This window comes from Drosophila persimilis, unplaced genomic scaffold (assembly GCF_003286085.1).
Source record: "Drosophila persimilis strain 14011-0111.01,24,50 unplaced genomic scaffold, DperRS2 tig00000002-arrow-pilon, whole genome shotgun sequence".
NCBI lineage: Eukaryota > Metazoa > Arthropoda > Insecta > Diptera > Drosophilidae > Drosophila > Drosophila persimilis.
The window spans coordinates 8679374-8699528 of NW_020825289.1; the positions used below are offsets into that span (position 1 = coordinate 8679374).

General features: G+C 50.4%; 3 protein-coding genes and 1 long non-coding RNA gene across 4 annotated transcripts; 2 read left to right on the forward strand and 2 right to left on the reverse strand.

The window, feature by feature from the left end:
• The first annotated feature begins 524 nt into the window (after positions 1-524).
• Positions 525-6030, forward strand: LOC6590895 (tyrosine-protein kinase Drl). The gene is made up of 4 exons (XM_026984801.1): positions 525-660; positions 5406-5533; positions 5628-5865; positions 5945-6030. Exons 1-4 carry the CDS (start codon positions 525-527, stop codon positions 6028-6030), a joined length of 588 nt encoding a protein of 195 aa, XP_026840602.1.
• A 9-nt stretch (positions 6031-6039) lies between these two features.
• On the forward strand, positions 6040-6435 carry LOC113565220. Its single transcript, XR_003408530.1, has 3 exons — positions 6040-6068; positions 6135-6292; positions 6377-6435. It is a non-coding gene; the product is annotated as an uncharacterized LOC113565220 (long non-coding RNA).
• Positions 6436-15299: 8864 nt separating this feature from the next.
• On the reverse strand, positions 15300-16313 carry LOC6590896. The gene is made up of 3 exons (XM_002016227.2): positions 16202-16313; positions 15898-16103; positions 15300-15836 (listed from the first exon to the last, which is right to left on the reverse strand). The coding sequence occupies exons 1-3, from the start codon at positions 16278-16280 to the stop codon at positions 15519-15521; spliced, it is 603 nt and encodes a 200-aa protein (XP_002016263.1). The 5' UTR covers positions 16281-16313; the 3' UTR covers positions 15300-15518.
• Positions 16314-16726: 413 nt separating this feature from the next.
• On the reverse strand, positions 16727-19810 carry LOC6590897. The gene is made up of 4 exons (XM_002016228.2): positions 18333-19810; positions 18023-18255; positions 17563-17956; positions 16727-17500 (listed from the first exon to the last, which is right to left on the reverse strand). Exons 1-4 carry the CDS (start codon positions 19794-19796, stop codon positions 16991-16993), a joined length of 2601 nt encoding a protein of 866 aa, XP_002016264.1. The 5' UTR covers positions 19797-19810; the 3' UTR covers positions 16727-16990.
• Positions 19811-20155: the final 345 nt, after the last annotated feature.

Sequence of the window (20155 nt, forward strand, 5' to 3'; positions counted from 1 at the left end):
GCAGGAAGAGCCAGAAAGAGGGGAACAGCAGCAACCGCAAGCAAAACAAAACAGGAAAGTTGAGAGGAGTCGAGGAGGGAGCTGAAAAACCCCATAACAGGAGAGGAGAGATATGGGGATGCTGAAAAGTTACAAATTTCGTCAGACAGCCATCGTCCTGCCATCCCATACCATCCCATCCCATCCCACACAATTCCATCCGTAACTGTTAGCAGCAGTTAAAATTTGATTTTAACGCTTCTTTCAGAGCCGCGTCGCCTGTGCTGCTGCCGTTTGTGGCAACAGCATCCGCAGCAGAGGCAACTGGATTCAAATCAGCCACAGCAGGACAATATCCCCGGAGCGGAAGCGGAAGTGTCTCCTCCACCCACCGCCGAGGCTTCAATGGGCACACACTGAGATTGGCTGCCAAAGAGTGCACCCGAGGGAGGACGGAGTGGAGCTGTTGAAATTCTGGGCACATGCCCTGGCAATTTATGAACTGCTCCCAGCTCCACAAGGCATCCTGCATCCTCCGCATAGTTATGGCCTGCTTCAGAGCCCGTTCCCGTTCCCTGCCGCTGCTGCTCCTCTGCCTCTCGTTGGCCACTTGGCGGACGCCTTTGGTCAGCGGCCATCTGAACATTTTCATCAGCCACCACGAGGTGATGAAACTGATGGGTAAGTCCTGTTCTCAGTTCCAGTTCCAGTCCCCTACTAACCTTAATGGAACCACCTTTCGATTTGGGGACAAACCTCAAACTGACACGCCCCCCTCCACCACCGCTCCCACCCTGAGCGATGATTAATAGTTGGGGGACAAAGTGCAACAGGACACATTCATTGATCCCCGAGCAAGAAAACACAATACCAACACAGGGCCATATCGTAGTCATTAATAGTTCTGAAATTATACTTGACCATAGAGGGTGGGAGGAGTGAGAGGAGAGCAGTGGGAGGTGTAGGTTTTGGTGGAGCAGTGCATGGAATTGGTAAAACAGAACAAATCGCACACAAATCGATTTCCGTTCCCCGTTCCCCGCCTCGCTGACAGCTGCAAGTAGCTTTTCCTGCCTCCTTCTCCTGCCACCACCCTGCTTAGCCACCCCACACCCCACACTCCATCACCCTCTCCAGCCCACTTTCCATGTTGTTTTGCTGTTCCGTTCCGTTTGTTTGTTTTCTTGTTTTCCCGTTTGTTGCTTCACGCGAATTCCTGTTATTGATGGCGCCGGCTCCAGATCGAGCCAAGGCCAAGACGGCCTCTCCTCTGCACCTCCCTCTTCGTTATCCGGCCATAGACATAGCAGGAATCATTCGACGTGCCACAGCGGAATGGCCTCCTGGCCGTGCCTGTCGTTTGGCTCGCGATTTTCCTGCTCCTCAGGTTGATTAATGGATCACAGGAATCGGAATCGGAATGGAAATTGGGTGACGAAGAGGGAGAGGGAAAAGCAAGTGGAGCTCCCAAATTGCGAGCAAAGGGGGGGAGTGGGCAGAAGTGGAGTGGAGAGGTGGCCTAGTTTCTGGCCGCCAGTCCATCATTCGTCGCTTAGCTGGTCACAGCATTTTCCGGCACTTAACTGTAATTGGAGCATAAAGGCTTCCATCTCATTATGCAGGCTTCGGCTGTGCCCCGCCCCCGCCCCCGCCTGTGCCACTTCCCCTCCGTTTCCTAGTTGCCGAATCAGAGGCACTTTAATTAGTTGATGGCCCAAAAAAAATCCACATCAACATCAAGTGGGAATGGAAATAGAAAAGGAGATGGATACTTGATTGATGGATGAATGAATGAGCGGCTCTCCACCGACTCCTGCTCCAGCTCCTGCTGATGCCCTCCTCTACTTGCACCGCCTCGTAAATGCAACCACTCCCCTCCACCCCCCTTTGAAGGCTTTCAATTGCATTCGAGGCCGATGGGGCATGAATACAGGCAGCTTCCTGTCAACTGCGGCTCACAAAGAGCCTCCTCTCCACGCCCACCCCCACCCACTCCCTACCACTGACCGTCCATGCAAATCGAATTTCATTAGCGACAACTCAAAAGATTTTCCACTTTGTTTGTTGCTCTTTGGAATTTCCATTGCTCGATTGCTTGGAGTTTTCCTCTCCTTCCGCCTTGTCGCACTCCAACTCCAACCCGAAGCTCCTTTTCGATTTTTCATCCCTTACCCCTGGCGATGGCTCGTTATGTTTTTAACTACCAGTTAACACCCCTCCCTTTTGGCCTCGTTTGGGGAGGAAAATTAAGAAGCAGCTTGAAATCAAACAGACTGACCCACACAACCCCTGCCACCTCCTTCACCATTTCAATCCCTCCTGGCTCCATGTGGAGAGCGTTTAAGTAGAAGGACGGCTCGTCATGGTTGCACGTCGACCCAGCTCCACTCAGCTCTAACCCCACATTCAGTTCCAGCTCCAGCTACCTCCTGGTCCACCCAAAACCATCTTGTTGCATGAAAATGGGACCAAGGACTCCCTATAGCAATATGTTGCATCCTTTGAGGCTTCTCCAGCCTCGGTGTCTGCCACTGCCATGGAACTGTAAGCAAAGTTCGACGATTGCCTCAGTCCGCCTCTCGATGCCCCGATTCCCGCTCCTTCTGGGCGTGGCATGGTATGCCCCTTCCACACCCATCTTCTATGAAGTGACGACAACATAAAAATTAAATATTTCTTACGCTTTTGTTGAAGATTTCCCGCCTCTGAGTTCAATTTCTGTTCTCTTCTGTTGTCCCAGTAACGTGAGCATTTTTCCTCTTTTCCGCATTCGTTGCCAGCGACACCGACACCGTCACCCACACCCACACCCACTCCCCATCCCCCTCCCTTCCATCTCTTCAAGACTTTCCCGGTTCAAGGGTGCGTAAAAATGCAATTTCAACAAGTTTCGCTTTGATGTGCACACTTTTCCTTTTTCCTGAGTCCCCCCCTCGGACCAGCTTCCCCTCAGCCCACACCGCACCCCCTTTGGGCAGAGCTCAACCTTCAGAGAGTGAACGGAGGAAATTTCCCCTCAAATGAAAAGTTAATGCAAAAGAAAATTATTTTTAATGAATAGAAAACAGTCCGAAAATCTCCACATTAATATGCCCCCGCCCCGCTCCACCCTCTGGGTCCATAAGATCCCTCACAGGTCCTTTCCAGGGGTGGCTCGACACTTGGAATCCATCACGATTGCCTTGCCTGGCTGGGTGTGGCGGGAGGGCCTCGAAATCTGTGCCAATTGGGCGGTTCTCGCCTCTCATTCGAAGGACAATCACAATCACAGGGAGCTTTAATCAGCGGCAAGGTGCCACTGCAATCCCCAGAGAATGGGGAGTGGAGAGGGGTTAAGTGGGATGCTGTCTCCGCACTAATGACACTAATTATCCTCTTAATCTTTTATGTAAATTTTGTGTCTGTGCTCTGGGCTCTGCCAGAACTATGTTCCACCAGTCTCCAGCCAATCCTCTCTAGTCTCCAGCTCCAGCCAAGTCTTCTCCTCGCTCCCTTCCCTGCATCCAAGTTGCGGTTGCAGCGTCACGTGTGTGCGGCGGAGTCATTCAGACAATTGCAATCGCAGGTATTATAATTATGGTAAAGGGGGATCCGCCCAGGAGGGGAATCATAAGCGAGGAAAACTTTCGCAGGAAAAGTTCAGCAGCGACTGGCAGGAAAGGCAGAAAAGGGAAGTCGAAGGCGAAGGAGAAGCGCGTGATATGAAAGACGAGCAAAGTTTCGACACGGCCAACGGTGGGGGAGGGGAGACACTTGTAGGAGGAGATAGGAGAGGGGGAGGTGTGGGTGGGAATGCCAATTCGGGATGCTCAAAGCGCAGTTGAGGATTGTTGTCCCAAAGAGGCCAATCGAGATGAGGGAACTGAATTAATTGAGGCTGTCGCAAGTGCAACCCCTACCCCTGGCACCCATCCACCCTTTGCAGAACGGTTTGTGGGGCTTGTCCTTTGACAAGAAATGACTGAGTGGAACTGTCCTTTTGGCCTATTTGTGCATATTTGATGGCAGTGGAATCATTCTGTCATAGGACAGATCATTCCCTGGGAGAGGGAAAAAACAGCTACCAGGTGACTGAAGGACTCGCACTTGCCCACCGCCAAAGCCAAACCCAAAGGAAAGTGTCCCACTCTGCCACAGAGTCTGGGGCAACATCAGAGCAGCGTACGCTGTGGGGGGTAAAGCAATTTGGGACTCTAAAACGAATCCAAAACTGAAATGGAAATAGGAATGGAAACAGAAGAAAAGCTGGAGATGGAGCTGGAGCGCTGGATCAGTCGTAAGATGGAGATGCTTTAAGGAGAGGCCAAGTTGAAGGATGAAAGCGAACGAAAAGCGCTTTTCTTGGTCTGTAATTGGATTTAAAATTGTTTTAAGCAGCACGGAGAGCGCTTTGTTCTATTCCAAATGCACACTACACTCCTTCTGCCCTATGCCGCTGCCTGTGCCTCTGCCGGAAGCGGAATGGCAACATTCAACATCCGGCGGAGTCTGAGGCGGAGGCGGAGGCGGAGGCACAGCCAGGAGCAGAAGTAGCGGAAAGTTGAAGAGACCAAACAGCACTCCCCCTGCATCCCTGAAAAGCGTGAGAGGACGAAGCTTATTCTGATACTCGGGAGTAAATAATGCACCACAATGGGGCGGGGGGATAAGCAGAGCAGAGCAGAGGATGAGGAACAGGAGGAGCAACAATGAAAGCGGATGAAGAAATTTAATTTCACGTCGTTTTAACTCAAGCAGCTCGTCTTTCATTGCCAGCGGGGGGCTAGGCAGGATGGGGAGAGGATTGGAAAGCGTTCCGGACTGAGGACAGAACTCTTCAGGACGCCCCTGCCCAATGAAAGATGATTCCACCTCTCGATGAAGTGGCGGGAGTCGCTGTCGGAGTCGAGCTAGGACAGCATTTGACACCTTTTAATACACCCTACCCTCCCTGGCCAGCCCTTGCCCCAGTATGCCTTCCCTTCCCTCATTTGGCGGAATCCCAGATCCTGCGCCGCGACCCGCATCGTCGTCTGCTGGTGACGGATTCGATTTCGATTATTATTGTGTCTTGGGCTTTGGGTTTTGTTTACCCGCCAGTGTTGTCACCTAGTGCAGCACTCCATCCCCCCTCTTCCTTGACACCTTTTCCTCCACCCTTCGCCCGTTCCATTGTGTTGAAGAGAAAATCAATTTCCGCTCAAGGGCGCTGGCAAGGGACTTGAGGGGCGAGTAAACAGCAAATGCACAAAGTTTGCTCAGCAGGGGGTGGTGGTGGGCGGGGGGGGAGTCCTGGAGCCAGGATGAAGGCCACGCTAATGGAGGGGGTGTGCCAAAGCAAATTGCGAGGAAACTTTCCCTTTATGTCTGCACTGCATCCGCATCCGCATCCCCCACGCTCATTCTGATTCTGCTTCTGATTCTCTCGCTTCTTCCATCCTTCGCAGGACTCGAGGCGGATCTGTTCTACGTGCACGAGGGATCCATTAACACATACGCGATGCACTTCACCGTCCCGGTGCCCGCGGACGTCCACGAGCTGGAGTTCTCCTGGCAGAGCCTCATCGCCTATCCGGTAAGACACCTGACCTGACACCAGGCACCACCATCCACCGCCACCCCCAATCCATCCAAATCTAACTGGTGGAACCCTCGCCCTCCCCACACAGCTGCCCTACGCCATCAGCATCGAGTACGCCAACGACCAGGACGCCCTGGGCACCCCGACGCTGAGCATCCCCCACAAGGGCCTGGTGCCGCAGGAGATCGAGTCCTTCCTGGTGTACCTCCCGTGCACGGGCAACGCCAGCCTCCAGCTGCCCGTCAACGTCAACATGGTGGTGCGAGGACCCCCGCGCTTCAACGACACCAGGCTCCACTTCAAGCGCAACAAGATCTGTGCCAAGGGTAGGTCTCACCATCGCTCGCACTGCCACAGGGATCACATGCATCTCATCCATCACCATCCATCTCCTCCAATCAACAGGCATCTCACCCGAACCGAACCAATCGCCGGCCCCCGCCCATGCCCCCTCCCAGGGCCCTGCCTTGCTGAGTGCCGCAGCGGGCTGAGTGCGGGCTCGCAAGCAGCTTCGCCAGGACTCGCTTCAGTAAGCTAACCCCTCCATTACTCTCTCTCCTCAACATTAACACCTCCTCCTCTGCCTTCTCCACAGCACAAGCTTCACCACCGCGGCCTATGGCAGCCACCAGAACGTTTTCATCCGCCTCGACCCGCTCGGACGGCCACCGAGTGCCACCGGCTCCTACGCGACCATCGCCAGCCTCAACAAATACCCCGGGGAGACCAAGAAGTCGTGCAGCATCTTCGACCGTGAGTTATCCCAGCCCCGTGCCCCCCTTTCCACCCACCACTGGCCACTGGGGTTAGCCCTGTCCTAACGCATCCACTCTACAGGTTTCCGCAGCTCCCCCATCCCGACGCCCTACGCCACCGCCCTGCTGCCGATGGGGGACCAGACACAGGCTGGGGAAACAATCTACTCGAAGCCAGAGTCGATCTGTCCCTCTAGGATATCCTACTACGCCTCCTCGCAGCTGACGCTGACCCAGGTGAGAGCCGATAGAGAACTATCCCCATTAACAGCCCCAAGGGGGTTGATTGGGATTGAAAATGGGATTCGGACTGGTATCGGGATCGGACAGGGACTGCGAGCTGCGAGCTGCCCACGGGTAAATCAAAGCCTTTGAAATATTGCGGCACGTGGCAGCCAAATGGAGATGGAAATGAATCCCGTTGAAGCAGAGTCTCCTTGCGGGGTTTCCATGGCGCTACTCCACTCTAATTTGTCCCAAGCACCACACGATTTCTCCCCAGGCAGGGGAGGAGGGCGCATCCCGCTTCAGCCACCTTTCCTCGACGATAAAAATTAAATTCTAATTTATATTTACGAGCTGATAAAGCTCCCGTAGTGCGTTAACTCGAAACAAGAGCAGAGCCATTCATAAATATGCGGCTTTCCCTGCCTCCCCCTCCCCCACACCCTTCAAGGATGTCTGGTTGCTGCGTCTCTGTCCCCTTTGGCTGGGGCAAGTTCTGTGTGGCACTCACGTACCGGTGCATACCTCATGTGGGGCGTGGACGAGGGGGCGGCAGGGCAGTACACACACAGACGACACAGAAACCCAGTGCCTGGAGAGGTGAAGGATGTGATGGGAGCACTCCTGTGTGGAGAGTGGAGCGTAGAGAGTACTGGAGTCTGGAGTTGGGGAGAAGGTCACTGTTTAGATAAGCAAAAGGTTCTCCATGGAGGCAGAGGCAGACGCAGACAGTCTGCCGCTCCTCGGTATCTTTGCGACTGCCACCCACGGGCCCGCCCTTCGTCGTTTTCCCTCGAGCAGAACTGAATCCAAACTAACCCAAACAGCCATCAGAACCTCACTTATCTACCCAATAAATCCCTTAGTTTTCCCTCAAAATGAACCGAGAAATGGCCCCCTCCCATCGGATGGCTGTGACCCGATGTCTAATGTCCTCCTCCTTTCCCCCTCTAGGGAAAACATTAGCATTTCTTTCGGGAAAGTTAACTTTTTGGTTTTGTGAAAATCTCTCCGAAATTGGAATAAATTATTTAGCAGCCTCGCAATTGTTGTCCTTGTAAACATTCCTCAGACTTTTCCAGCCCCGACTCTGACTTCTGCTAGAAATTCGACTCGCTCCAGCCTCGTATCTTAGCGTCCTCCTCCCTCTCCTCATTATCCTCATGATGTCTGGGCCCATTTTCGTCACCAAGTTCCGACGCCATTTCCATCGACGCATAATTAAATATTCAATTTCCATGGAGACTCGCGGGGACTTTTATTTTTATGTGCTCTGTTCGGGGCGCTGTTCCTTGGCCTGATCTTTGCCCGCATCCTCCAGCTCCTGTTTGCTCAATGATTTCTGTTTGTTTAGACTTCAATTTCATCCTCGTTATGGGAGCAGCTTCGAGAGCAGAAGGAGCTTACATGGCTATCTGGTAGCGCACAATGCCAAGAGTCATATCAATTTGGCTCTATCCACTCACAGTGGAGGGACGCACGCATCGAAGCAGACGACAGGGAATTAAATGAATTCCCTTGCCCCCATCCTAGCCCCCACTCAGAGCCCTGTAATTCGCCTAAACGAAGAGGGGAGATGCGATTGGGATGTGGCATGGGGATGGAGATGCGGTTGGGGTCTGAGGGTGCTTGCCATAATTATTGTTGTTCTGTTCCCCATTCAGTGGCCTCCCCAATCTCCCCTCTCCACTCTCGACTCTGCACATATGTACATATGTGTGAGCGTTAAGCGAAGTGTAGCACCATTTGGGGGCACAAACATATAGAGTAGGGAGTGGCGATGGGGATGGAGCGCACTCATTTAGTCAAACAATTATATCCAAGTGCACACAGACACACAGAGTCTGCTCTGTTCAGTTGTGTGGAAATATCTCATTTGTGTGTGGAGTGGAGCCCTCTCCTTGCTGCTCCACTGCACCCCCCTCTGACAAACCACTCCCTTAGATTCTATTAAATCAGTCTATAAATGTTGGCCAAATTGCTTTAATGTGCAGCAAAAGTTTACCAAACGGCAGCGGGTGCAAGGGGAGATTCTAACAAAGGAAGGGGGGGTGGTGGAGAGGGTGGAGTAATAGTAGTGGAACATAACAATAAAAACGGCAGCGAAACCAGAACCACACTCCGACTACGGACTACAGGCTACAGCTGTTGAAACATGGCTTTGTGCTTGTTTAGAAACACTTGCAAAATATTATTGCTGCCCCACGAAAAGAGTGAGCCCTCCGGGGGTATATACAAAGTAGGGCGGGGGAGGGGAGGGGGAGCAGAGGGTGGTGGAGCAGACACCATATGCAGGGCCCAAGCAAACAGCACTGCAAACAGAATAAATTTCTAGGAAGAGGCATTAGGATATTGAATCGGAAGAGCAGCCCAAGATGTTGCCTCTTCGGTGGTTACTTGAGAACGGGAATCAGAGCGAAGAGCGGGAAGGAGTACCCAGCGTCTGAGGGCAGAAATGGGTTAAGGAGGAGTCAACGACAAGGACGGGAGGACGCCATGCGCCGCATTTGAATGGCATCATTAAAGCAAAAGTTTTCCAAGTGCGTGAGGGAGCACAAAGCGAGAGAGAGAGAGAGAGAGAAAAGCGCAAAGGAAAGTTGGAAATTAATTTCCATGGAGGTTGGAGCATGTCGCGGTGTTTTATGGAGATTACTGGATCAGCAAATGGCAGGAGGAGGCAGTAGACCCAGAGCAGGTGCTAATTAAAATTGTTGTCGTCGCCCCATTAAAGAAATTTGTAAATCAACCTGCAAATGACGCGCGCCGCATGGGGCAAAGTCAAGCACCACCGCCAGTGGAGTTATCAAGGAGGAGGGTGAGTCCCCAGTCTCCAGTCCCCAAGCCCCAGTAGAATCTGGCGGCACGTACTCCGTTAATGGATTTTCCACTGCTGTTCTTTTTGATTAAAAAAACGCATTATTTACATTTGCCACAAAAGCTTTATGGAAACGGAATGGAATGGATGGAGACAACGGAAAGACAGTTAATGGGTGTCGTGGTATGTGGCCGGACAGGACAGGTGCCGCCTCCAAGGGGTTAACGTTGGCCCCATCAACCCGATGAACAAAAGAAGTCGCTAGAAGGTGACAAATTACCCGAGCGTTAGTCGATTTTTTTGGTTCCCATTTCCTGCATTTCCTGCATTTTCATCGCGTCTGTGAGGTGTCCTTCGGTCAGGTCGGTGGCAGGCAAACTGCGGCGGATGGCTCTGTCTGGCATTACACTATTGATTGCTTCCTGTCAGCCGCAGGAGAGACAATCGGATGCCGCTGGACGGGGTCGAGTGGCGGATGCTGAGGGTCTGTGCCGGATGTATGGGGCAGGCCACATAATCAGGCATAGTTCTGCCCCAGCGGGAAGTCGCGGTTTTCGCACTTAACCATTTGACCAGACCCTGGACTGGCTGTGAGGAATAGCAGGACCCTCCCACTGGTTTAATATGCGGTCAAGTGGCTACGAGCGTAACAGCTGGTATTAATCGCTCTTCCTGGCAGATGGCAGCTGGCGGCTGGCGGATGGTGGGCTGCCTCCTGCACTTAAGCTGACTGTCAAGCGTAATGACGCAATGGTATGGCTATGATTAGCAAACAGTAATTGAAGGCAAGAGTTTCCCATACGAGCGGACTCGATAACTGGGTCACATGGCTTTGAGTGGTCCATGGTCGGAAATCTAGCCCATTCGACGGGGCAACGAGTGTGTGACTAGCTCTTCCACTGAAATGTCAATTAGAACGGCGGACAACCGCTGGTCGCAGTCATCCAAATGCTCCTTTGAAACATACATACATAAATATACATGAAATCGATGCCTCGGCAATCGTCGCTCGCAGGCAATTGAGCTCGCAGGACTCTACTGTCATATCGCTGAATTAATGAGTGATAATCTCGATCTCAATCGTAAGAGTAAATGTCAGGCAGCGTCCTTGATTAAAGGATCCGTAAACTACAAGTCCCACGGGAGGCTCGTGCCCCACAGCGGAAGTAACGAGCGCCAAAATTGAAATATAAACGCATGCTGTGCCGCGCCTCAACCTTGCCAAGGCAGTCCCCCACGGTGGGGGAGGGGGGTACCGAGAGGGGTCTCCCGGTGTGACACCTGACTAATTTATGTTCATTAAGCAGGCGTTAAGTCGCCTTGAGAGCAGCTGGCAACATCGCTGGCCGGGCCTCCATTTGCATACGCCGAGGGGGTGGCAGTGGGCCGATGGGGATGGACTCCCGAAAGCTTTTGCACACACAGCTGATTACGTTTTTCGTTCTACGTGCCGTGGTAATGCCGAGGTGACAAACCAAAATGTGTAGTTCCATGTAATTTCAGAATGGTCGGAGACCCTCCGAAGAAGGAACGACGGAAAGATAGAAGGCAGGCCGGGCCCCCTGCCGTGCGGAGAAAGGAGAACGGGACCCAAGATTAATATGCAAATTCATGTACGGCATTAAACGTGAGCAGAGAAACATTCTGTGTGTGCCCGGCTGGCTGTGTGCACAAATTACGAGGGCTACAGGAGGATGGGTTGGATGGGTTGGATGGGTTTGATGGGTTGGGATGGAGGAAAAGTAAAGACACGAGAAAATCAATTTCCCAACACGAGCGAGGAGGTTCACACTCTAATTTGAGTTTAGTGCATTTCCGTGTCGTGCCAAAATGGCAAGAATTAAAGCCACAAGCTGTCAAGGAAAAAGGACTTAGCCAGACAGCGAGAAAGTTGGAGCTGTGACCAAGGTCTGCCACAGCGCTGGATGCTGGAAGGATGCGGGAGGCGGGACGCGGGATGCAGGATGGAGACGTACTGAAACCGAAATCCCATCAAATCTATCAAAATCGTTTACGCAAATCGGAGAAGCAGAGAACGCATTTAATGGGAGAGCTTTTCCCGAGCTGCCATCGCCACTATTCCCTTTCTTTCCCGTTCGGCTTCCTTCAACATCACTCATTCAGAGAGTGGCAAATCCAATAAGGGATGAGCTGGCAGCAGCTTGGTGAAAGTTTATTAAAAAAGGAAAACTCTTCGCACCCAAAGTGGCGCCAAACTGACAGCTTTGGGGCGCAACTTAGACTCCGACCCGTGTCCCGTGCCCCCTGCCCCCTGCCACAAACTCCTACGCTACAAGGCCCCAGGATGTCAGGCAGTCAGTCAATTGTAGTTTCCGTGGCTGTTGCTCAAAGTTTTAATTACACAGTCGTTGCCGTTGACTCCCAGGAGCTGCCAAAGGAGGGAGCAGCCAGAGGAGGTAGAAGTCTGAAGAGGGAGCAGGGAGAAGCCTTGTTGCCTGGGAAACAACTGTCTACAAGGCCACTAGCATTTTTGGGACCAGAATCCAGTCCGAGTTCAAAATCGAGCATATCTTGTCCTGGGTCCTGCCAGTGTCTGTTGATCCGTGCCCTCGCCCCTGTTCACGGCTGGCTGTTGGTGTGGTCTATTTTGCATGTGCATCCTGTTTATTCAGCGACAAGGATTTATCACCGCGTACACATACTGAGGGAGGAAGGAGAAGAAAGAGAACAACCACGAATCGCACAATATTCCACTAATTATTATTCCTTCAAAGTTTAGCCAGATGCCATATTAATTCTTAAATTGAAGCATTGTTCTATCAACGTTTAACCGCAGCTTTTTAGTGTCCTTTTTTGACTGGATGGCTGGAAAGCCTACGATTTTAAGCCCAATTTTAAGTAGTTTATTTTCCATAAGACATTATTGGAACCTCCGAACATTGCCAACAGCCCGCATCCCAGTGAAGAGTCATTTGCCAGCCACTGGCGAGACGCTGAGACTCGAGTCGACTTTTTGTCTGCCAAATATGGGAGGGGCATACAACGGGGGTATGTCAGTTTGCCGCGTGGATGATGGAGTGCGCCATTGTTGCATTTTAATTGAAATTTCTGTGTGAACTTGGCGCGACACCCGTGCAGCAGCAGCAGCAGCAGCACCAACACTAACGAGAGCCCCGAATGATGGCAAAAAAGGAGCAAATAAAACAGTGTCGGGTGCAATCACAAGGCAAACAAGGACATGACAATGCCAAAGTGGCAATACATAAAAATGAATGAATAAAGCGGACAGCACAATGAAAGAAATGGAAAACGGCAGTACTCGTAGTAATAGAGCAGAGTCTGCCAAATCTGTCACCGATTTTGCTCCAATTTGTGTAATTTTTGTAATATTAAGGAGTCTTTAATCAGATCAGACCATAGCAGTTCCCATTCCCCCTTCACCGCATAGTATGTTTAATGTGACCTCAGTTGCTGGCAATTAAAGGGTATTCAAAAGCTGTCTCTTTTTATGCAAATTGACATTCCCATCCGCCTTTGGGCCTTGGGTCGTGGGTCGTTGGTCGGTGGTCGTGGCTCGTGAAATCCGTCGCATTTTTGCGGCTCAACGCAAATATAATAATAAATTTTGCATATTGCTGTTGCCATTATTTTTCATAAATGAAACTGTTGTCAATGGCTGGGATACAGACGCCTCTTTTTGTTGTCCATCGCGGATGCCGCTCTCGCCGTGGCTCTGCCCTTTGTTAGCGTCGTTTTTATGGCCATATCCTGTTTCACTTTTTGTCACCGTTTATTGTTTCCAGAACACCGCCCCCATCCACCTTTGAGGTGGGGTGTCGGAGGATGAGACCGCTCGGCTCCCGTTGCGGTCACTTTATTGTTTGCCGGATACGTTCCGCCACATTTCGAAAAGTGCCCCCGAATGCGAAGGATGTCGGAGGACCAGGACGATGGAAACCACGTAATTTGCCGTCTGATGAAGATTTACGACATGGAAGCCGCAAAAATAAACGCCAAATACACGAAGGCCATATAAAGCAACAAAGCGCAAGGTTACTCAACCCACAGCAACCTCCCTCCATCCCAGAGCCACCACCCCAAACCCCTGTTGTCGGGGCCAGGCCATGATGGATGTGCATGGCTGGTCGGGTGAATGTGAACCCTATCCGACTTCTTCTATCCGTTCTCCCCTCGGCCATTTATGTAAATTTGCTAAGAAAATTAAGCTCAAAATGAAGAGATTTGTCTCGGGTTTATTAGCCAAGATGTAGGAGCCTAGGAGCCGCGGCGAGGGAGTTCATCTAGGAGGCAGGCCAGGCATCCAAGCATCCAAGCATCCCGGCAACATTTTAGCCCCGTCCAAATGTGCCTCCAGGGGCAGGACATATTCTGGTAAGTACCTAGCCAGCACATTCTATGCAATTCATGGGCGTTAACGAGGCGACTCTGTGTGTGTTGGCGCTCCCAAATTAGTGGGCGTGGCGTGGTGGTGCATGATGGTAGTCCGAAAAAGAAGAGTGAAACAAAAGCACGCACACACATCCTACATGCCCCATGTGAGTATCTGTTTTTAATGGCAGCACTATTAGACGTGGAGGCTGCTCCATCCTGATTAGGTGGCAGCCAGGATAAGCCTGTTTCGGCCCCGCCATCTGCCTCTGCTTCTGCCTCTGCTTATGAGTACTCTTCCGATGCTCCGAATGCTTGTCCAATAAATAATTCATGTCTGCCCAGAAGAGCCCGCAAAGGAGTGGGTGGCTGCTCTCCATCTCCATCCGCCCCCCTGCAGAGCCGGACACGAGGCTAATGCGGATGCAGACAGAGGAAGCTGTGTGTGGAAACGGAAACGTAATGCAATTCACGAAGCAAATGAATGGTTTAATACCAGAAACAGAACCAAAGGCAGGGCCAGGCTTAGGAGTTGCTTACGAAAATGTGGGATAACACCTGCCTGGAAGGCCGAGGTGGGTAGGTCCTGGAATTTTGTGCGTAAGTACAATCTTAATGGGCAATTGTAATGCAAAATATTCCATTAACAATTTACCAATGAATAAGCTAAAACAATAGACGAGGTTGCCTACATTCATTCAATTAGAGACTTTGGTTGCCATTCGATACAATAGCTCGCACTGCTACATGAATTATATATTTGCATGCCCCTTGCCGCCCAGTAAACATAATCATGTTGCAACAGGATATCTATCCTAGCTGTTACTCCGTGCGTCAGTCATTTAATTGTAGACCTAGCCTAAAGTAGATCGCTTCCTTATACCTAGAAATTGCAATGTACATCCTTTGATGACTTTGCGCGCTTTTATAATTTGTACTCGGCATTTTCATTGCAGATATTCACATAAACTAATGTGTGGAAAAGAAAAGAGCACGTCCTTTCACAAGATTTTTAATTCGTGTCGATGAAATTAATATACCGGAGGATATAGCGACTCAAGCTAGAAGTTTTCTATCATTTTTAATGTTTCTTCATCTTTACCCGTATTTTCTGATGGCTTTTTCCAATTTAAAATTTAAACAAGAAGTACGAAATTTGGTTTTAGCACTCATTGATTGCATAGCTTCTGTTGGAGTAGATCATTCCTACCATCTTCTTCTCGTAATGCTCAAATATTGTACTGAGCTGAATGTTGTAATTCGCTTGGGTTTGAAAAATGTACGAGTATTATAAAACAAATCAGTGGTCTCTGACTGGGTCTACGGAAATGGATGATCAGCATTGAGTGGCTTATTGTAAGAGACCCTAAAGCCTCAGTATGAGTGCTTTTGGGTTCTGCCTGTTAGATGATCCGCGCTCAAGAGGCTGATCATGACGCTCTTCAAAAGGAATGTTTAACATAAATAATATTTTTTTATGTCACTGCGTTAATATACGCGCTTATGACTTTATACATATGTATATACATATATCAGAGTATGCATATGCATGGGTTCACTACAAAAAAAAACCACGAGATCTGAGGTGAGAACAGTGTGTCCATGAGCTCACACTGTAGTGACAAAATAATCATTTATTATCACACGGAAAGATCATGGATTGTACTATCTACATACATTCATAAAACGTATAGCATACGTTAGCTTACAGGATCCGAAATCTACTTGGCTAGGAAATTAAAGATAATAGTAGATTTGAGCAACATTGGGTTCGTTGAGTAAATTCATTGAGGTTGTACCGCGCAGATCTACGGGCTGCGCTACACGCCCGGAACTAGTGCTGCTTGATGAGGACGTGACCGGAGTGCCTCTTGTACAGGACCAGAGATATGTTGATCAGAAAAGGAGCAGCTAGCCAGAACATACGCGTGCCAATGCCAGTGGCCTCGCGATGAAAGATGCCCGAGGCAGCACCGCGGCCCGTATTGCAGAAGGACTCCTCGCAACAGGAGGTGCAGGCGTAGAGCTTGGTCCGCTCCCCGATGATGATGCAGCCAGGCTCGCAGTTGGCGACACATCGGCGATCCAAGGACCACATCTTCGGAGAGCTCGTGGAGTTCTCTGTGCTGGTGGTATAGGAGAACCGCTTGACCTGAGGCAATAGACATGTAGTGTTGTCTGTTTAATGGCTCTCTTCTGGGACTGTCACTCACCATGCAGATGAACTCCTCGCCTTGGCACTTCTTAAACAGAGACGAATCATTGCGCACCGCCACGTCCACGCAGGACTCGCCATCGTCCATCGTGTGGCAGGCGTAGCACCAGAGCTTGTTCACCCGTTCGATGGCCGCCGCAGTGCGGTGGATGTGTCCCGTCAGGGAGGTGCTGGTCCCAGACCCGGGTGAACTGGTGCCCGTGACTGTCCGGGAATGCAGGAATTTTAAAGATTATTGATTTTTCTCTTCTGCGGCTGCTTGTGAACAAGGTCACATCGCTCCAAGGAGCACACACACTCACCATTGTTGACGCAGGCCGTAAACACAATGGACGAGATGGTCAGGAGGAAGTAGGCGAGCGTGAGGAGCACTCGGCACATGGTGCAAGCCACCAGCTTCTATTTAATCTACGCTGGTGTTCCAAATGCTCCGCCAACAGTCGCTTGCATGTTTGTTGATATTTTATCGATATATCGATATGGGACCTTATATTATAAGGATGTGCCATTTCATACATCAAACGTATCGCAGAAAACTAAATTCCAGGTTATTTGGCTCATTATGAGCCAGCCAGTAGAGCAACGCTTTGCATGTGTTATATTTTCGGTGCGATATTTTTTTCGACGATTAGATTAATAGAAATATCTAGACTGTAAGTGCTTACCCAATCACAGACCCAATTACCTATTATATTCCAAGAAGGAAGAGTACCCAAATATTTCACAGCTCCCTCTCAAAATTCAATAAAAATGTTTGAATTTTTCCGATATATAAATATTTTAAAATTTATATATTCGATACGGCGATACTAAAATTTATAAAATTTAATATATCGATATACGATATTTTTTAAAATTTACAATCCCAGTCGCTTGCTTATTATGTACATGTGTCGCCAGGACGAATTCCAGGCGAAGACGCAGTGGACGAGGACATGCGCAGTGGACTGTGGATAGGACTAGCTGAGACCAAAACCACTGATTCTTGGGCCCCTTTAATAAACTCGATTACAAGCCCATTCGATAAATGGTGCGACAGGAAATTTTGAAATGGAAGCTGGAAAAAGGATTAAGTACAAAAATCTCAGTGATCAATAGAGGCGCAGATACTGCAGTGCCTGGCGACTCTGCATCGGATACAGGTCGCCCACGTTGTACATGAGATCGACGACGTGGGTGGGGCGCAGCATGCGCCAGGGCATAAACTGGAGGGTCTTCTTGTCGCAGTGAACATCCTTGTCGATCTCCAGCGGCATCGGCACCTCGTTGTACAACATCCGGCCGTCGACACTGCGCTCCAGGGTGCAGGGCAGGCCGATCTGATCGGCCAGGGCCTTGAAGAGAATGGCGCGCTCAAACTGACAGCCGCTGTGCACCATGCCCAGGGGTATGAAGTTAGTGTGGTAGACGTAGCGCAGTTCCTGAAGGTGGCATCGCACCGCGTGGCGGGAACACTCCTCCGTCGAGTTGAGGTCGAGGATCTTGAGATTATCGTTCATCACATTGTGCACGACCTCGGCAATGATCTTGGTGCGCTTGGCCACGTTATCAAAATCGATGGCGCTGCGCACCTTTGGCGGATTCTCCACCAGGCCGTGCATCTGTGAGTCATCAGAAGGGACATGGTTAGCAGTTTGTTAAGGATATGATGGAATAGACCCACCATTAGGGTTTGATTAAGCGTCTCCAGATATTTGGGTAGATGGGGATCAGCAGGACGCTTGCAGTAGCACCAGGTATGATCACCGGCACCATCGGACATTGGAAGGCAGAAAGACGGAACTCTCATCAGATCCGCCTCATCCGCCTCCAATCGGTCAAAATTGACCACCAGAACGGCCTCCAGAGGAGAGCAGTCGTTGCGTAGAATGTCCTGGAACGTGCGAAAGTCGTCAAACTTCTTTCTGGACACATAAAAGTCCTTGCCGGCAGTGATGTCGGTGAAGGTCAGGCAGTTTCTAATGCAGAACTTCATCGTGGGGCACTTAGAGAGGATGCTCTCGATGGCCGGTCCCCAGGTGGACACGCAGAAGGCGTGTTTCTGGAACAGCATCAGGCTAAGATCGGGATTGGGATAGAAATATGATAATGCAGGGGGGTGAGAGTAGTTGGGAGCCGCTTACACTTCCAGAATGCCGCGATCTATGTAGGCGTCGATGAATTCGCTAAAGCGCGTGGTCTGCAGAATGAAGTTGGTCACCGCCGTCTTGACCAGATTAGAGAGCGACTTCAGAGCCCGCTTTATAGAGGATACAATGTAGTTCTCAAGCAGCACCTCACGAACATCCTGCTCATCGACGATGGTGCACAGGCAACGGAAGATGTTGTTCACGAGAATGGAATGGGCATAGGAGCGCTGTGGAAGTGGGTGAAAAATGCGTTAGAGATACCAAGACACCACAGAATGAGAGTGCTTCCTGAGACTGCCATTACCATCAGAAGTTGAGCAATCTGCTCGGTGAGCGGACGATGCTGGCCCAGGACTGTTCGGTACTCCTCGTTCTGGGCCAAACTCTCGACGATTACCAGCAGAGAGAGGATCAAATCAATGGAGAGAGTAGGCAGGCCCTGCTGAATGGTGGTGGTCAGGACTCCTGGAATGTCCAAGTCCATCAGCTCTCCAGCCGTGTCGCGATAGGCTCCGGTCAGGAGGCGATTGATAAACTCGGCTGCCTGCTCCCGGGTCTTGATGATCACCTCCGGGGACTGGAAAATGGACACTAGCTTCTGCAGAGCCCCCTCATCAAACTCGGTCACAATTCGACGCAGTGCGTCCGGATTATCAGCCATGCGGTTGAGCCCGAGGATCACGAAGGTGGCCGGTGCCGGGTCGTTCTCCATGAGGCAGCCGAGGAACATGTCCGTGATCTCGGCAGTGTGCATCCTCACCAGATACTGCACGTACTTCGCAGTTTCCGCGAAGATGGATATGATGGTGCAGCGCAGCTCAAGGGGCAGGATATCGATTTGGTCCTTCAGGTGCTCGACAATAAGGTCGAAGAGGTTATGCTCGAAGAACAGCTTGGTCATCTTCTCCGACCGGAGAGCCGTGGCCAGCACCTCAATGATCTCGACCGCATCCGGTCCTTGCGGATCTTCGCAAAATGCTTTGACTAGCTGCTCCAGGACATGGAAGCAGCGATGCAGCGGCTCAAACGCACTCTGGTCACCGGTGTCCACCAGGAGGGTCTTCAAGACTTTCAGGGCCGCAAGCCGAATCTCCTGGTATTTGCTGGTCACCTCGCAGATAATGCGATCGATGGGAAAGTCGGGAAGAGTGGTAAACTCCAACATCTCCTCTGCACTCTGGATCAGAAGGATCTTGTGAACGGCCTCGATGGAGTTATGAATGGTGTCGGGATTCTCGGAGGTGGCAATCACTGCCTTGAACTTCTGCAAGAGCTCCAAGTTCTCTACAATTCCCTGGGCCACTTTGGGATCACGCAGGCACATGTTTAGGAGGTGCGAGAGATATTCTATGCAGAAATCGTCAGTTTCCTGCAGGTAGAAACTATAGGCCACCTCCAGGATGCCTTCAGTCGTCTCGGGCTCGAGCGTGTTCATGTCCGTGTTGTCCATTAAGGCGTTCATGAGGTACAAGGCGAAGCGTCGGATGATAACGTTCTCCGAATCAATGAAGATTTGCTTCTCCAGAAGCACTTCCAGCATTTTATGCTCCTTCAGCTCCAGTACATTCTCGTCCTGGCGCCGCGCAAAGTCCATTATGTGACTGAAGACGGTCAACAGGACGCATTCCTCCTTGGAGCTTAGCAGCAGCAGCGCCGTATCCAAAGTCTTGACGAGGACATTAACCTCGGTGAATGACTTCTCCTCGGACTTTGTGCGGTCGGGGTAAATGGAGCGAGCTTCGTAAACTTTCTTCGTTACTTTAGACATTTTTGTTGAATATTTTGCTGCCGTGTTGTAACGGAATTTGTTTGTGTACTACATTATTCTCACAGATTACTTTATTTCTTTCTTTCAATTTTAAACAGTATCATTAGCAAGAAAACAAAGGTATCCCTAGCACCAGACAATAAATTGAAACAGCCATTTATTGTTAATTTTTTAAATTCACAAGCGAATAGGTTGAAAAGAGGAATCAGAATAACGATGCGATATGTATCGATATATATGTAACATCCCTAGCATCAGTCTAAAATGCACTAATATTGCCGCACGCGTAGCGTTCTTTTTGAAATTAACAAGCGAATGGGGGTGAAAAAGAAGAATGAGCAACAACGCTACGCTTGTTT

What these genes read in the sequence shown, in the direction of transcription:
- LOC6590895 (XM_026984801.1), top strand. Translation starts at nt 525, where the DNA reads ATGGCCTGCTTCAGAGCCCGTTCCCGTTCCCTGCCGCTGCTGCTCCTC. An exon ending in CGAGGTGATGAAACTGATGG is followed by an intron (nt 661 to 5,405) that starts GTAAGTCCTGTT and finishes CATCCTTCGCAG; the next exon opens with GACTCGAGGCGGATCTGTTC. An exon ending in CAACAAGATCTGTGCCAAGG is followed by an intron (nt 5,866 to 5,944) that starts GTAGGTCTCACC and finishes TCCAATCAACAG; the next exon opens with GCATCTCACCCGAACCGAAC.
- LOC6590896 (XM_002016227.2), bottom strand. Translation starts at nt 16,280, where the DNA reads ATGTGCCGAGTGCTCCTCACGCTCGCCTACTTCCTCCTGACCATCTCG. An exon ending in TACGGCCTGCGTCAACAATG is followed by an intron (nt 16,104 to 16,201) that starts GTGAGTGTGTGT and finishes ATTCCCGGACAG; the next exon opens with TCACGGGCACCAGTTCACCC. An exon ending in GCGAGGAGTTCATCTGCATG is followed by an intron (nt 15,837 to 15,897) that starts GTGAGTGACAGT and finishes CTATTGCCTCAG; the next exon opens with GTCAAGCGGTTCTCCTATAC.
- LOC6590897 (XM_002016228.2), bottom strand. Translation starts at nt 19,796, where the DNA reads ATGTCTAAAGTAACGAAGAAAGTTTACGAAGCTCGCTCCATTTACCCC. An exon ending in AGATTGCTCAACTTCTGATG is followed by an intron (nt 18,256 to 18,332) that starts GTAATGGCAGTC and finishes CCACTTCCACAG; the next exon opens with CGCTCCTATGCCCATTCCAT. An exon ending in CGCTTAATCAAACCCTAATG is followed by an intron (nt 17,501 to 17,562) that starts GTGGGTCTATTC and finishes GATGACTCACAG; the next exon opens with ATGCACGGCCTGGTGGAGAA.